Source organism: Xiphophorus hellerii, chromosome 15, assembly GCF_003331165.1.
Source record: "Xiphophorus hellerii strain 12219 chromosome 15, Xiphophorus_hellerii-4.1, whole genome shotgun sequence".
Taxonomy (NCBI): Eukaryota; Metazoa; Chordata; class Actinopteri; order Cyprinodontiformes; family Poeciliidae; genus Xiphophorus; species Xiphophorus hellerii.
This window is the reverse complement of record NC_045686.1, coordinates 16,149,933-16,166,939: the sequence shown is the minus strand read 5'-3', so window position 1 is coordinate 16,166,939 and position 17,007 is coordinate 16,149,933. Positions and strand designations below refer to the sequence as shown.

Here is a 17,007-nt window from a genome sequence, read left to right as displayed (position 1 = left end):
AATAAGGGCTATTTAATGAGACTGTCTTGATAATTAAACAGGATTTACCAATCTGGATGGCTGACACAGAGTCTGTCTGTTGGTCACACAAAGGACTGATCTCCAAGTCAAATTTCCTTTCCAGGTCACCTTCCAGGTCAACAAAGACAAAATTGATAAAAACAGTTGCAACAAGAACAAACAGTGAAATAAAGTGCATAGAGTTGGCATTTTAAAATGCACATCTTCTTCAGCACACCATAATACTAACTCTAGTTTGAAATCTGATATGTGAAAGTTTACTCACCTTGCCTATAAAATTCCTCACACACCCTCTCACTCCATTGCCTGCTCAGCTCCCACTCCCGACATGGGTTGCACACATCAGCACATTTCAGGGCAATCTAGAAGAAAATAAGAGAAATTAATACAAACATGTCACAACAATATGGAGGTCTACTACTAAAGCTGTGTGAGAAAATTATCATTTGGATACCATACAGTTGAATCTACATGCTTACACAAACTGTATAAAATTACACACAACCTTTTTCTTCACTGTGACACAAAGAAAAAAATCAGACTAAATGTTTCCCATTTATATGAGCATGGAAATTATTTCAACTCGTTAAATATTGGCATATCAAGAGAATTTTATTTTTAATTTCTCTAAGTTTAGAACTTTACATATATTTCCTTAGTATTTAACAGAACTACATTTAAAGCTTCATGACTTGGGTTGAAGGTTTTAGGTATCCTTATCATTACTCTGTAGATGATAACACTCCCATGGAAACACATTCATCTCAGGTACACAGAACCAAACTCTCTTTCCTGAACAGCATACTGGGCGGACATTTCCATGATGGTTATGCTTGCTTATAATTACTTCAGGCATCTTAGAGTGTCTCATGTGTCTTTTTATCTGCAAATATCTAGTTTCAAACAGTACATTTGAAGAGGAAAAGGCAGTGTACCTGAAGTATGAAATGCCTGTGTGTGGCCAGCTGAAGGTCCATATCCTGGTTGTCCAGATGCTCTCGGAGAGTTATCAGGAATTCGTTTTGTCTGTTGATGTCTGTAGCCAAGATGAGAGAACCCAGCTGCTGCTCTATGTCCTGCCTGTACAGTTAAGGAAGACAAACCAATGAGCTCTACTTCACCTGCTACAAGTTTCATACACCATGCCTTCCCTTTAACAGCCAAATTATCTTATTTTTCCTGGTCAAAGACATTCATGTGAAGACTAAAAGTAAAGCCACATGAAAACCTTTTATTACTTTATCCAGTGAAAATTGCTATTGAGTTCTAATTTCATGCTAAACTTATTTATATGAAAAGAAAACCTACAGCTACAACGAAAATAATAAGAAAAATCCAACCTTTAAATTTAGTGTTATTTCAGTGAGAGAGAATAAATACTTATCAGATAGTAAGAGGAAAAGCACTCCCTCACACTAAAACTTCCCAAAAGGGTTCACCTTGACTTCATGGGTGTCCAAGGTTTTTAGTGTACTGTGTTCGTTGAAATTAGATTTGCAATGTGCAAAACAGTAACATATTCCAAACATTAATGCGTAAACTTTAAGTAATTGCAGTGCTTTTAGGACATACAATCTAGTAAAACGGTGGTGGGAGATATGCATGGTTTTTGTAGATAACAAGATATCCTTCTAAATAAGGTAGAAAACTTGCCCAAAAGATCAGATTCTAAAAGTATATAAAAACAGTAAACCTAAAAAGAAGATTTCTAAAACCAAATCATAAAATATTCTGATTAAAAATCAGATGAAGTAAGGTGAGTGTTCTTACGACATGTCAGCCGGCAGGTGGCTCAGCAGACCAGACTCTCGGAGCATGCCCACGGTGGATCTCCAGTGGTGGCTCTCCAGCACCGAGGTGTTCTGTACAGCAGGAATATCATTCAGTCTCTGCTCCCCTGACACTAAACACACCACAGCTAAACCCAGATGCTGACACCCATCCACCTGCTTGTGTTTACCTGGTAGAGGGATGCCAGGTGGTGTCTGGTTTTAATGAGAAAAGGCTGGTTGACTCCAGGGTGATCCACGTCATGAGCTGCTGCTGCCATCAGACCCAGGAACACATCCAGAGGAGTCAGCTGCTCCGCCAGCTGCAAAACACAAATGATCTGAGAATCTCCAAGCGAGATCCTTGTGAAAAATCTAATTGAGAAATCATTGCTAATCTTAATTTTTAGTGTCTATTTTGTCAAACGTTCAATTTATGGTTAATGTAAAGTTTATTTAAGTTGTCAAATAACCCAAAGTATGTGAGCAAAACCTTTAAATAAAACATGTCAAATTTGAAAGATACTAAAAACAAGATTTTTTTGACAATTAGGAAGCAAGATTAGATTGGGTCCTTGTCCCACCTTGTTTGCCACAGTTACAGTAACAATAAGACTTTCATAACTGCTCTGACTCTACATTTGGGTAAGTTTAGGTAAGAAGCAAGGGTAACACTTTATTTGATGGGTTGTGAAAAAGGCTGTCATGACACTGACATAAACATGACGTAACACCTGTCACGAACATGAGTAAGTCTTCATGAATACTTATGACTGTTGTCATAAAGTGTCACTCAGTAAATTATTCAAAATGTCTTTGTTATGACAACTTGTCATTAACCAAGAAATCATGATCTGACATAAATTTGTTATAAAAGTATTACTGATTAAACTTTAAAAATTATGTAGTTTTATATTATTAACGCTAAAGTTTAATCAGTAATACTTTTATAACAAATTTATGTCAGATCATGATTTCTTGGTTAATGTCAAGCTGTCATAACGAAGACATTTTGAATAATCTCAACTTTGTATTAAAAGTGTCATGATTTACCGAATGACACTTTATGACAACAGTCATAAATATTCATGAAGACTTACTCATGTTCATGACAGGTGTTATGTCATGTTTATGACGGTGTCATGACAGCCTTTTTCACAACCCGGCAAATAAAATGTTACCGAAGCAAGTATGTTTCTTGACAAGTGAAAATCAACTAACACCTGCCAATAGTTCAATGTCCAATTTTCTTGAATTTCCCATTTTGAGGAATGGCTAAGAGAAATGGGATCGTTAGTCATGTCTTATCTAAATTTGGTTTACTTCCAAATTTATCTCAAAAAAACAAAGCTGACGTCATTACAGGTGGCCAAAGATCCAGCCTCATTATGCATCATAGCATGAAGTATTGATTAGTGAAAATGCAGACTTGCTTTTTCTCAGAGAGTGTTTGTTATCTTCAACATACAGGTTAGCGTGCCGTATTGAATTTCATTTAGTGCTTTTAACAAAATAGATTAATCACAAAGTGCCTCTTGGAGCAACAAAAGCAATTACTGAATAAGGGGAAAGATGCAGAGACGCTTAATCTGGTCAGAGGGCTTCAGAAAAATCTCTGAGCTCTAGATGGATGTGTCACTGAGTACAAGTGAGCGGGAGACGTCCCTTTGGGAGCACAGCTAATAGATTATGTCAAGGAGAAGCTCAGGCCAGCTGAAGCTTTGCAGTATGGGCATGACAGGAAAAGAGTGTGTTTACCTTGGTCTCTTTTATGTAGCAGTACATGGCTTGAGTAACATCAGCAGCATGAACAGCATTATGATACGGATTGTGGGAATGGTAATCTTCCTGCACCATTCCTGCAAAACATTGTAAATTATCAATAAGCACTGATTGTAATACAACGAATCTACAAGGTCTCTGTTTATTCCGGTTAGTTGAAACACATGATAATGCAGGCATTATTCTCATAGAATTATATTGGGAAATACGTTAAGTATTTGGTATAAAAAAAAATACCCACACTAAAAACACCAAAAATATAGCAACTCTTTCAGAGAATTTTAAAAGGGTCACATTATTACCAAAACGGTTCAGTAAAAAAAAAAGCAAGAATTTGGTCATAAGTCCTTTTTATGTTAGATATTTACAGCTCCACTTCTGGTTTATTTATCACAATTATTTTTTATTAATTCTAATTGTTATTTATATGCTTATGTTTTATTGGTTGTTATAATCAATATTTCACTGAATAAATTTTGGTTGATTTTATATTTAGTGAAGCACTTCGGCCAGCTATTTAAATGTGCTATAAATACAGTCTCACTGTGAATGAGTCTAATAGACTCTATATAAACAGTTTTAAAGCTGTCAACTAGCAGTCATGTCAATTTAAACGTCAACTAATGTAAACTAGGAAGAAGAAAAGATAAAGACATTATTTTAGCTGTCATTGCTAGAAGAGCAAACAAACATAGCAGCAAAAGTCTTCTGCTAGCTTACCAAGAAACCTGTGTAGTTTAACCATGTCCAGCTGGAAGTGGTGAATCAATCCACAAACATTGAAGAGATGGCACATCAGAGTCACAAGACTGTTACCTACACAGATAAATTGTAAACAATAATTGTATCTTTCAATCCATCGGACTATACAAACATAATTATCCCCAAACATAAAAAAGGCATATAGACTTGGATCATGGTAAAATACATAATAGAACATAGATTTAGCTGGTGAAGGACATTGTTAAACTGATGGACGAGCAGTCATGTCAGATTAAAATAATCTCACCATTTGTAAGACGATCGAAGAGGAAAATGTCAAAGTTCCATGTGTCTACTTTTAAGAGCATGTGCTGTGAAGACAGACATTTATAAGAGTTGATTTGTTATTCGCAAAAGATCTTAGAAATTATATGTGTATCTTTGTTTGCGTGGTAATGCGTTTTTGTGCCCTCACAGCTGCCTGTCCCAAGTAGTCATCATCCAGCAAGTGCAGGGACCCGGGAGTGTGAGGCATTAATCCCCTCAACAACCTGGAGGCATGGCAGTATCTCTGGAAGCTTAACAGACGCTTCAGCTTTCTCCTTGTGCCGGACTCGACCTCCCCTGGCCGTGAATTTGCTAAATTTAAAAAAATTAATAAATAAAAATTGCATTTAAAAAATTGTAAAAGTCAAACCATCTTCATTGATGCATCACAATGTCCTTCATCTATCTATACATCTATCTATAAAATAATAAATATTTAAATAGTAAACAGTTTAAACCATGGTCTCATGCACGTGAACATAAAATATATGAGTCAATTAGGAATCGTACTTTTCAGGATCCGCAGATCGATCGGCGGGTAAGAACCTCGTCTCTCAGCCAGCAACACACCAGCATGACCGGCGTTCAGCCTGCCATCAGCTATCAGAAAGAAAGAGAAGAGCCAGATTAAAAAAAAACAGCAAGAATAAATAAAAAGATAAAATGGTAACACAATAAGTGAAGTGTCAGTGGTGTTTTAAAAGGATAATATTGCTGCATGTATATATATAAAATATGATTTCATAAATCTTCATGCAGCAATCAATATTTTCTAAGCAAGAAGTCTAATTAGTCAAAAAGGTATGCAAGTACCTGACAGTCGTTTTTTGATAAAACAACACAATGCGTACATAGATGTGACCCTAAATTATATCATGTTTAAATAGTGTTAGAAATTATTGATTTTTTTAATTATTCAAAAATATCTCCAGGCCTTTACTTGCTGGGGAAGCTCTAGATTTTGGAACAAACAACAACAAATAACAGAGAATCCTGAAGAAAATATGAGCAATTCACACACCCAGAGGCCAGCGACAAACAAGATAAGACAGAATGATGTCTCAAATCATGGTACACACACACACACACACACACACAAAATCTTCACTTGAACAGTCTGAAAACTATGGGGATAATGAATAATTTATAGATCAGCAGTTAGGAACTGGAGCGTAGTTTATCCCTAAGGTTGCCAGTTCACATCACCTCAGTGACTGCCGTTAAAAGCAGCTGGCAATGGCTTTGCTGTCACTGTGGCAACTGCCGGGACGTGCCAGATCCCGCCTTCAAAGTGCAGCCTCAGAAATCATTCAGCATGGAAGAAGTAAGGCATCACTTTTGTCAACTTTGGAGAAAACTGGTACAACTTCCTACTTTGGCATGCACAGCAGCATGAACAAATACACAGAAAAGTGACTCATCGTTGTCAAATGGCCTACTTTGGGCAACAAAAGAAGCAAACGGGGAAGAACAGTTTTTTGTTTAATCCAGAGCGTTGGCAGAGAAGACGAGGACAAAATACATCTTCTGGTAAACAGGCCAGAAACACATCACACCTCCAGATTACAGACAACCACATTCATTCACACAATCAGCCTCCTCCAGCTCTCTGTAGCACTTGATTCTTCTCCTTTCTCTGCTCCATTTTCCCCCAATTCTTCTTTTAGTTCTGGTTCCTGTGTTTACATCCTCCTCCTTCCATCTGATCCAATGCTTCCGTCTCGCCAGCCGCCTCTCTCCTCTGTCCCTTTCTCTTCCCTTAGCTTGGCAGTAACTAGGTCATTGTTTTCATGCGGCACAGAACTGGGTCATTTACGATACAAATGCGAGTCAATCAGAAAGTGTGCTTAAGGAAGCGCCAACATGCTCAAACATTAACACTCATTTGGTATGTGTACACACACTTACAAATGAGGTTAAATCCCAGTTTGAGAAGCAAAAACATGAGTGTACATTTGGCACACATACTGACACATGGAGCTGATCGAAATATGCAGGCTTCCCTGTGTCTGTGGGTGTTAGTGGCACAAACTGTGGTTTGGTGTTGTTTTTACTTTTTTAAATGATGCCATACTGAGCGATGCTAAAACTCAAATCTACCTGCTGTGAATACACAGAGGCAGATGATCTTTCCTTCTGCCTGCAGCTGTTGCTCCTTTATTTACATGCATGTTATGCATCTATACAGCTATATGTTAATAATAAACTATAAAAACTATTGTGTAAACTATAGCTGAGTCTGAGATTAATACACAATCAATAAGAAGACGCAGAACTTCTCATTTTCTTACTTTGACATTAAATCAGATATAAACGTTCTTAAATCTTCTAAAGGTCAGTGAAGGTGGACAAATTATTTTCCTGGAATATTAAGTTGTTTCTCCACCATTAGCACATTGAGCAACATTGACTGGCAGCACTAAGATCCTTCTCCTGGCTCTGATTGGTTGTGTTCGTTATGGTCACATTTGAAGTGATCGTTTTTAAAAACTTTGGTCTATTTTTCAGTCCATGGCTATCGTACTATGATATAGCTTGTGCATATCATCCTACAAATCTGGATTTTCCCAAATAATTAGTGTTTACCTTCTACAATTACTGTTTTGGCTGCTGCAGCCTCCAGTCCATATTTGAATCGTGAGTTCAGCTGAAACACTATCATTAAATCACAGGTGATTTGAAGGAAATCGCTAGGCATGAAGCAGAACAACTTTTGCTTCACGTTTTGTCCAAACACAACCAACTGCAACAAAACATGTTGAGAAAATAATTTGTCAATGCTTCATATCAAAACAGACAGTAAACATGCCAGTGTTAGCCTAGCAGATCACCAAACTGCTTCACATGAAAATATCGTCAACTGATCAAAATGTGAGTTCATAGAAGATTCCAGCTTTATGTGTAAAATCAGATATTAAAAAAATTGTAGAGTATCCATCTGAAACTTGCTGTTGCTGTCAAGAAAACAACTGCAGACTCACAGAATGCTAATGACGACCAGGTGATCCTGATAAAATGTAGTCTAAAAGATGGATAATAAAATTGTCTGGGTTAATTTTTTTGATGACTTGTTTAAAGAAAAATCACTCCAAATTTAAATCTAAGAAGTTACATGAATAAGTTTTCTTACATGTAAAAAAGAGACAAAAAATAATTTTTCTGTTGATTTTTTTTCTCCAAAACCTGAACTTTGAGTCTTCTTAGTCATTTATTATCCTGACAACATTAAATGTCTCAGTGACCATCACTGCATATCTGATTAAATCTCACAGTACCTAGAAACAATAGGCCTACAATATCAAAAGCCTTTCACCCCTTTAAAAGACATGATCACATGAGGTTATTACAGTTCAAGGGAAAAGTCTGTAGAAAATTCTCCATCCTCCACCTTATGAGTCACTGCAGGGAATGTCCCACAGAATTAATCATAATTTCAGCATAAAATTTCCTGTGATTGACAGATTACTTACAATACTGCCAGCAGAGCCTGTAAGTGTCAAGTCTAATGTGTCTAAGTTTACCATTTTCCTTTTTAAAACCTATATTCTTGACTGAATCTACGTCAGTGTCATGGGGACAACTGCAGCTTAGCAGATGGTACCACAGCTTCATTTATTGGAAACTCCGGCTCTAACCGCCCCAAATCCCTCGTTTCTCTGTCTCATCTACTCAGCTGTCTTAACGCCTCCAAGCGTCCACCTACGTCATTCATAAACATACGGCCAGAGGCATGCTTGTCAGAGTTAATCTGTCACACACGCACCTATGGACTTGTCAAATCTGCAAATATGAACACAATCAGGACAAAAGAGGGAGATCTAATTTTAAGTTCTGCGAGAAGCCAAACAAAAAACTGGAGATTAAATTGTGAATCTTAAAAATGAGCTGCACAAATGTCCTTAAATTGCTTTTTAAGACCAAAACCGTCACACTGTTAAGAATTTTAATAGGTCACAAATCTTAAGTTATTATTGTCTTGTCTGAGGCAGCATGAACTGCTGCTTGATTAAACTTAATCAGACACATTATGAATTTATCAGATGTGTCTTCCACAAGCTTAACTCTGTTATGAATTGTTATGGATTCTTTACCTTCCACATGTGTATTGCTGTTTTCTGTGACCTGCTTGATCTCTTTGAACTCCTCCTGTTCTTCTTCCACCCAACTCCTGCCTTCACTTCTCTCCGGCCCCCGAGGGTCTCCTCTGCGAGTTCTCCAGGCTGCCCTGAGCTGACGGATCAGAGTGGGAAGTTCCAGGGCCAGCGACAGGCCAGCACAAGTAACAGGAGGAGTCCACACTCGTGAGCCAGGAGGCTCGTCGGGACAGACCCCGACACCGAGACCAGAGTCCTGCATCCTGAGATCTGGACCCCAGAGCCTCTCCAGTACTGGCATTGTAATACCACAAAGAAATTAATGGTGCAGAGACGAGAAGATGACGGTGACAAGGAAACATTGAAGAAGGAACAGCCCACCATCAGTTTAGAATGACAGATAATACGGGGGGCTAACTAAGACTGAAAAAACTCTGGAATCAGCATATCAAAGACCCCCTGGAGAGATGGGATCAATAGCATGGGGACAGATTTAAAGGAAGTAAAGCAATCCAAAACAAAAGAGTAGAGGAGGAAAGTCCAAAAAGCAAGAGAATAATCCGTCGGTATCCTTTTCTCTCTCTCTCAGAGTCCAGAACTGATATTCTGCTCCCTCTTTCTGACGCATACTTACTCATCTCCATGGTCCCTCTCAGTCTGCGCTGTTGAGTCTAAAAGCCCCTCCTTTCTCAGCTCAGAGCTCATTTCACATTCTCACTCAACCAATACACTGCTACCCAAACATGCTGCCAGCCCGACTAGTACCATGCAAACAAATTAATGCTTTCCCCACACATTTGCCTTTCTAGCAATAATTTATATAACATCAATCAGACAATTAAAATTGAACAAGAGATTAAGTCCACCTTTTTACAAAAATATTTGATCTAAAATATAGAAATGCAAACACCAGGATGTGCATTAAAATGTAAATATCACCCCCTCCCCAAACCGGTTTTGCTAAACTCAAATTGAAAAAAATATATATATTCAGTTCATTGTTTAAAATAAAAGGACATACTGTTACTTCAGATAGACTTAAATATATAATTCAATTTAAAGTTGCCATTTGATTTTACTAAAAATTGTGCACTGACAGCAAGAACACATTGGGCATTGAAGAGTGAATTTCAATTGCAGGGTTCCACTAAATATAAGGGAATTAAACTGCACAGAAGTACAAAGCTGACCCTGTTTCAAATGTATTTGGGTTGATGACATCACAAAAGGCACATAAGTTGAGGGGATCAGCAGAAGTAAGCACACACTGTTGACTTCTGAAAGGTTATAGAAGAGATTCTGAAGGATTTGAGTTATAAGGGGTTCAACCCGACTGGTTAAGGCAGGCTTACTTCAAACATTTCTCTCCTTCTGTGTGTTTTATAGCTAGCCACATTTTTCTGAAGTACAGATATGGCTTATACATATTGCCTCAGAAAGAGAGATGTGTTCAAAGAAAGGAAAATGAGAATACAGATTAAAAGTAACAACATATGAACCTGCTCAAAAGAACTCTAATCAGTTGTTTTATGCTTTATGTGATGAGGGTATGTTTCATCTTGATTAAATTACAAATGACATCAAAATCAAAATAACTAGAAAAAACTGACAATTACATGATGTTCAACTGTAAACAATATTTAAAGTTAGTAAGTTAAACACTCAGCAGATGATTAAATGGAATAAATGGAGTGAAATTCATGAATGAAAAAAAATCCAACCATAATCTTCAGCAAGATTGTTAAAATTGCATGAAAATAGATCAGCAGACCTGCTCCACAGTATGGACCACAGTGCAAATGACGGTCAAGTGCAGACAAATGTACTGGCACACTCACTGACGTACACACTCAGCCATCCACATGGCCTTGAACATCACATATCAGATGCAAAAAGTTAGCAACAAGAAATTATTCTAGTAAAAGCTGTAAGACTAAGAAACAGCCTGGGAAAAATGGAAAAGGGAGCAGGGAGATCATATAAAACACAACTATATGACAACATATAGTTGTTTGTAATTGATTGCTCACAACTCTTAAGAGTAAAATATGGAATTTGTTGCTTTCTGTGCAGTTTATGGGAATAGTCAAACAACTAATGAAGTAATCTAGTTAAACAAGATTCTCCATATCACCCCTGTAACTTGATGTTTTTGTCCACGCACATATTTTAACTCAGTGTTTAAATAATAATGTTCAAGATGATTAAAGACAGACACATAAAAATATACAATAGATTTCACATCTATTTGGCAAAGTAAAGAACATATATTGTCCATTAGCAGCATAAATTCAATGTAGTTGAAAAATGCTAACTCCAAAGAAAGAAAGCAGATAACGAGGTCGGTGGAAGTCTTGTTTAATAAACTCAGGCGGGGAGAGGACTGCTGGCTCCAAAGCTATTTTTGCAAATCCTTCCTTCAAAGACTAAACATGACTGTAATAGTTGCTAAAGACAGAGAAGCTTACACAAATGGGACAGTGTGTTGATTCATTTGTTTTTGGTCCACGTTTAAACCTGAATTGGTCACACTTTTTGACAGGTCAGGGCAACAAATTCAGCCTTTAAAAACTATGTTAATGTGCTCTTGCAAGAATGTGCACATTTTAAAACTCAGGTCATATACAGGTTTTATGTTGCAGTATTTAGGGCTTTACATCAATAACATTCTTAACCCACACTTTAGATATTGGTTAAAAACTTAAAAACTCATGTCTGTTAATGCAGATTACATATTTAGGAGTTTGCTGAATGAATTAAGCCTTCAGGAACCAAACTCTACATTTCAAATGGAAAACTGTCCTCATCACTTTCTGTCCTCCAGAATGGTTCGGACAGTTCTGGGCCTTGAGGGGCCAGTGTCCTGCATGTTTTAGATGTTGCTCAGCTAAACCCTCATAATTTAAATAAACGTCTACAGCAGGCCCTTGCTGAACTTGGTGACATGCCAAAGAGATAATTCAACTGTCTGATTCTGGTGTGGTGGAGCAGAAACACAGCCAAACTAAAGCTGTGAGATACTGAAAGAGCTTTTGCTGGAGCTTTTTTGTCATGAGTTTTTACTGGATTCATTTGATCTTTATTTTTCAACTCTCCTCCTTTAAAATACTTTGTAAGCCACTAATACAGGAGTTTTTCTGCTTCATAAATGTTCCCTTCTGTCAGTGTAACACCACAGGAAGATATGTGAAGATATATATTTGTCATGTGCACGATCTCTATTGGTAGAGGATATATCAGTGAGTGATGTCACCCAATTTGGCTATTTAATGGATTGAATGAACTTTAAAATAATTAGTTACAATTTGCGACAAAAGCTATATAAATTTTCAAAACAAAATTGCTTATTTTTAAAAATATCTGCAATAGCAACTTTCCTCAGATTATGGAATAAGAGAAAAACAATCTCATTTGGTTTAAGGTTTTAAAATAAAGAAAATCAAAACTTTTACATAGTTTTGTTTGCACAAATCATACAGTTTGTGTTTGTAATGCAAAAAATCTGGAAAAGGCCTTCAAAGTCTGATCTCTCTTGCCCATTAATTTAAAGATTTATTAAAAATTTTGCTCACTAAGATCCATGTCTGTGGTTTGGAGTCACAGCTACCGTATTAGTCTACTGACCTAAGTTCTGACACATTGCAAAATGTACTGAAAGACAAAGTACATGCAAAACAAGTACAATTAGGTCAATTAGGTCAAAGCTCATATGGGCATTATATGAGCATATACAGTGATTGCAAGTGTATGTTTCTATGTTTCACTTAGATATTATGCTGGATCAAAGGTAAGTGAATCCACACCAAACTACAGTGTGTTGCACGCAGTGTGTCTCTCACTTTTGCACAGACCTGTTCCAGAGCATCAAAAGTTCTTACCCAGCATGCGAACCTGTATGACATTCTGCTCCAACCATTTAAATGCGATACCTCCACACCTCTGTGGCAAAGAGAAAGATGGAAGAAGACAGAAAAAAAAAAGAGGCCTATGTTAGTATTGCTTTTGATAAATGCCTTCAGAGACCAACAGTGACCCTATGAACAAATAAACGGTGTGTTAAAAGTCACGAGAGAGCCTTCTTGACCTCATTTGATGCCTGGAAAGCAGGGACAACTTAACCCACAAGCTGTTATATTTATTCTGCTATTAATTTAAACCAAATTATTAATGTGTAAAACATAAATAATTTTAGTTGTTTAACCAACTTTTACTTATGACTTTCTTCAATTAGGTCAAAATTTACATTTTTACTGCAGTAAGATCCAATTCTGAGTGTACACAATCAAATGTAATATTTTAAATTACTAATCTAATTAACTTAATTTAAAATATCCATATCATTCGTCATGACCACAGGAATTACTAAAAACTGAGTGATGAGCTGCACTTAGTGACCCTGGCATCTACGGCTTCTGTATCAACACGCCTGTGTTTGGACCAATGACACTGGAAAAAGTGGGTCAAGCGGCACAGTGCCACACACTGCCAATGATCTGCACATTAATCACATGCTTCCACATGACTCAGCCTCTTGGACAGTGGGCTTATTTTAGTGATTCAAAGGTGTGTTTGTAATCAATTCAGGTCACAAGATAATTATGGTTTTATACTTCCTGTAGCAAATTCTAATAACAGAATACAGAAAACAGGACACAGGTTACAACATCCTTATTCAGTTCACTACAAGACAATATACTGTATGAATATCTGAAATGATCAACACTATTATAGAAAAAGACTGTGAATCAAAGTGACGTTTTCTCCAAAATATGTTTTGAATTCAAGCTTTGAATTCAAGCTTACGTTTGGCCAGTCTTATAACAAAGTCTATTGAATTGCGACCTTGATTTTATAAACCTTCAACAGCTGAAACTAGAACTTCATGATGCTGCTCTTTGACAGAAAATGTGCAAAGTCTTGTAGAATAGAGAAATGCTTATTTCTTGTGAACAATGGTTTGTTTGTCTTTGAGTTATGATGTTGCTCACTGTATGATGATTAAGATCAGGCTATTATGGATCAAGTTCTGTCTTGCACTACAAGGAGACTTGGCTTATAAAAGTAGCCATTCTCCTTCAACTTTTCCATTTTATGTCCCTCTGCAATCTCAAAATAAAATCTTCTTATTCACAAACAAACTTTAAATAATGTGTGTTTTTTCACTTATTATACCCTTTACACTAAAACCCTAAAAGAGAATCGAGTTCAATCAATAGGCTTCAAAAGTCACCTTGTTAGTTAATACAGGAGAGCATTCATCTGAAAAGCAGCCAAGAGGCCCATGGTAACTCTGGGGATACTGCAGAAAGCCACAGTTCAAGTGGGTGAATCTGCTGGATGGAAAATTATTATGATAGTTGTTGCTTCCACATAACTAGATGTTATGGGAGAGTGGTGAGAAGAAACCGTTAACACTAGAAACCAAAAAGAAATCCAATTTGCATTTTGACACAATCTATATAGGAGACATAGCTAGTATGTGGCAAAATGTGTTCTGGTTAGATGACACTAAATTGGTAATTTCATATGCAAAGCACTATGTAAGGCTGCAAACAAACACTGCACATGACCCTGAGCACAATACCCCCACCATGCAATGTGGTGGTGGCAGTAGCATGTACTGGAAAGCTGCAGAGATGATGAGAAAATTGGTGGCGCTAAATACAGGGCAGTCATCTTCCAGAAACACAATAAATAATGCAGCCAATTGAGGATCAGTGACTTGAAAACTGATGTTCACAGATGCTCCCCATCTAAAACTGACTGAGCTAAAGCTGCCTTGCAAAGTAGGATTTCAGTTTGTCGATGAGTGAAGCTAGTAGATGCCCCTCAATAAGTTGGTTCTAAACACTGTCTTGGGGGACCAGAACACAAATGCATGCCATAGTTTATGGACTTTTTATTGTAAAATGTTTTTACACACCATCAGAGGCATTCCCCCCACTCTAAGAGCTCATCAATAACACCCTTAATATTATATTGTAATGCATCTGGCGGTGTGCAACAGGGGAAGCTATTGTGAGGACCAGTGAAAAATTTCAATTCATCATAGGTCATGTATAATAATGGCTGCCATAACTAAAACATTTTGTGTATGTGAATAGTGGATGAAGGTGAAAGAGGACTAAGTGCACTGAGCTGTGGTATTTTAGCCACATGAGGGCAGACATGCGCACATTGGTATTTTGACTGTAGTCTGATAAACTCACTGGGCCAATGAACATCCAACAAATCATCCGTTATCCGCTAGTGTTCAGTCTCAGCCCTCCAGAGGAAGACCCGTGTACCTTGAGCAAGAGGATTTACATGTGAGCTAGCACACACTGTTTACTGGCAGGCAGGAAGTGGGTGGATGGAGGAAACCCAGACGCAGTGACTGATCACTCATCCTCCCCACGTGGTTATGGCATGTTTACAGGACAGCAGCCTGGGTTTTTTCCTCTCTATTCGGATGCAATGTTATTCATATCAACCTACCACCAGAACTCTCTACCCCCTCTTTTGTGTGCTTATGTTATACAGAGTCATTCAAACTAAAGCTATGTTCACAAAAATGTTCATGAGACATGTTCTCATGCAAAATATGAAGCTCTACACAATCACTTTACCTTCATAAGTCTAAATTATCCTACTAATATTGCACCTTTATACTTTTAGATTAATATAAGAAGAACAGATTATTTCATAAGTGAACGTTTTTGACATAACTCTGATTCCTTTAATGTCTCACTAGCTGTTAAGGCATAGTAAAATCTGTTACTTCTGCACCTTTGGTCAGCCGGCTAATAAAAAAAAGCTACAACTTTTGCTTTTGCTTTTCACGCACTTCAAATTAAGAAATTTGGTTGTTTGAAATATTCATCAGAGTTTTAAACTACAGTTTGCAAGCTACAAGCTGCCTGGTGAGCTTTTCAAATAAAACTACACATATTTATGTTAGATCTTTGTGATTATAGTGGAATCATAATAGTTTCATGCAAGAATATTATGACAATCTGATAGACAGTTGTTTAATGAAAAATTATATAAAATGATGATGACATGTTTAAAAGTCATCATGAGGAAATGCATGTCTTCTAAAAGTGTGAAAAATTGGCAGCTAATATTTAACAATTAATAATTTATCAAGACTGTATGTATTTAAGAAGAAATTTGAAAGAATTTCTGAAAAAGAGGTAGTTTTTCTAGAAATGCCATACATACCCTAAATTACAGAATCACATATACAATCCTTATATATCCTTTCTTATACATAAAAATGTCTATTTAGACATTAGTTGATGTTTGTACCAAGAACTGACACATAAGTAAACACAAAGAGCAAATCTGTCTTGTTTTATATAAAGTGCCTGCCCTCTGTTTGCATGTTTTCTGCAGCATCTACGCTGCAGGTAGACTGCTGTAAATCTGTCAATACACTGACGTGACCCATTGCAATAATAATAAACAAGGCCTGCTGTACCCTGTTAGAAAATTAAGCAAATTAAATAAAAATATTAACCTGCCATATATAACCTTAGCAAAAAGGTCATAATGGATGTGAAGCATGCTGTAATATACGATAATATCATAACGCTTTATAATATAAGGGCAAAGATGTAACTTGCTGAGAGCATTATAGATTTAAGTTACCTCGCATCATTGTACAGACTTCACAGGTCATTAAAGTGTAACAGTTATTATCTATGGGTCTCAGCAGCACCTTCACAATAACACAACACTGTTACTTGTTTCCGGGCACAGCTGTAAATTGGCAGTTTCACATACCTCGACCATTAAACAGGACATTTAACCATCCCGACTCCTCGCAGAGAACAAGTGAAGGCGACGGAATCTGGCGGCGTGTTTTCATGTCAGGAGAAACGCAGGAGAGCTCCGCATTCAGCAGGAGGAGAATTGACGGAGCCCTAGCTGACACCTGTTTATTATAAAGCCAGTTGTTTCATTCTCCCCTCGTTAGTGACCTTGTTCACCCTGTGTGGGAGCAACAGGAGGCTGTTTAAAGAAAAACCTAGCGGTGTTTTCTCCCGCAGCGCCTGTCCGCGTGCTCTACGTGTGTATTTGATCATGAGCTGAACCGCAGAGAGCGGAGAGGGGAGGGGCTGGTTGTAGCACCAGGGGGGCGGGACTTAAGACAGAGTGGACCAATCAGAGATCGGCAATGTCACAGCTTTCATTAAGATTGGTTGGTTAGAAATGTAGGTAAACAACATGGTTTGTATTATGATTACTACACTGATAAGATTTACTCAAGGTTTGTTACCTTAATTAATTACAATTGAAAAGTAAAAGAAGTAAAAAACAAAACATTG

The 17,007-nt window shown here is 37.3% G+C and overlaps 1 protein-coding gene across 5 annotated transcripts in view; it reads right to left on the bottom strand.

The window, feature by feature from the left end:
• Positions 1–16,762, bottom strand: part of LOC116734035 (cAMP-specific 3',5'-cyclic phosphodiesterase 7B) — a 28,893-nt gene extending 12,131 nt beyond the window's left edge. For 2 of the 5 annotated variants that reach the window (XM_032585154.1, XM_032585155.1), the window contains exons 1-11: positions 8,693–11,990; positions 5,112–5,201; positions 4,750–4,913; positions 4,582–4,645; positions 4,293–4,388; positions 3,549–3,649; positions 1,982–2,113; positions 1,792–1,883; positions 957–1,101; positions 287–383; positions 49–129 (exon numbers count right to left, since the gene is read on the bottom strand). In XM_032585154.1, coding sequence (XP_032441045.1) covers positions 49–129; positions 287–383; positions 957–1,101; positions 1,792–1,883; positions 1,982–2,113; positions 3,549–3,649; positions 4,293–4,388; positions 4,582–4,645; positions 4,750–4,913; positions 5,112–5,201; positions 8,693–8,996 — 1,366 coding nt within the window. In that variant the 5' untranslated portion in view covers positions 8,997–11,990. Of the gene's footprint in view, positions 1–48; positions 130–286; positions 384–956; positions 1,102–1,791; positions 1,884–1,981; positions 2,114–3,548; positions 3,650–4,292; positions 4,389–4,581; positions 4,646–4,749; positions 4,914–5,111; positions 5,202–8,692; positions 11,991–12,573; positions 12,635–16,462 lie in introns of those variants that run through there. The other 3 variants (XM_032585156.1, XM_032585158.1, XM_032585157.1) reach the window with 3 other exon arrangements.
• Positions 16,763–17,007: the final 245 nt, after the last annotated feature.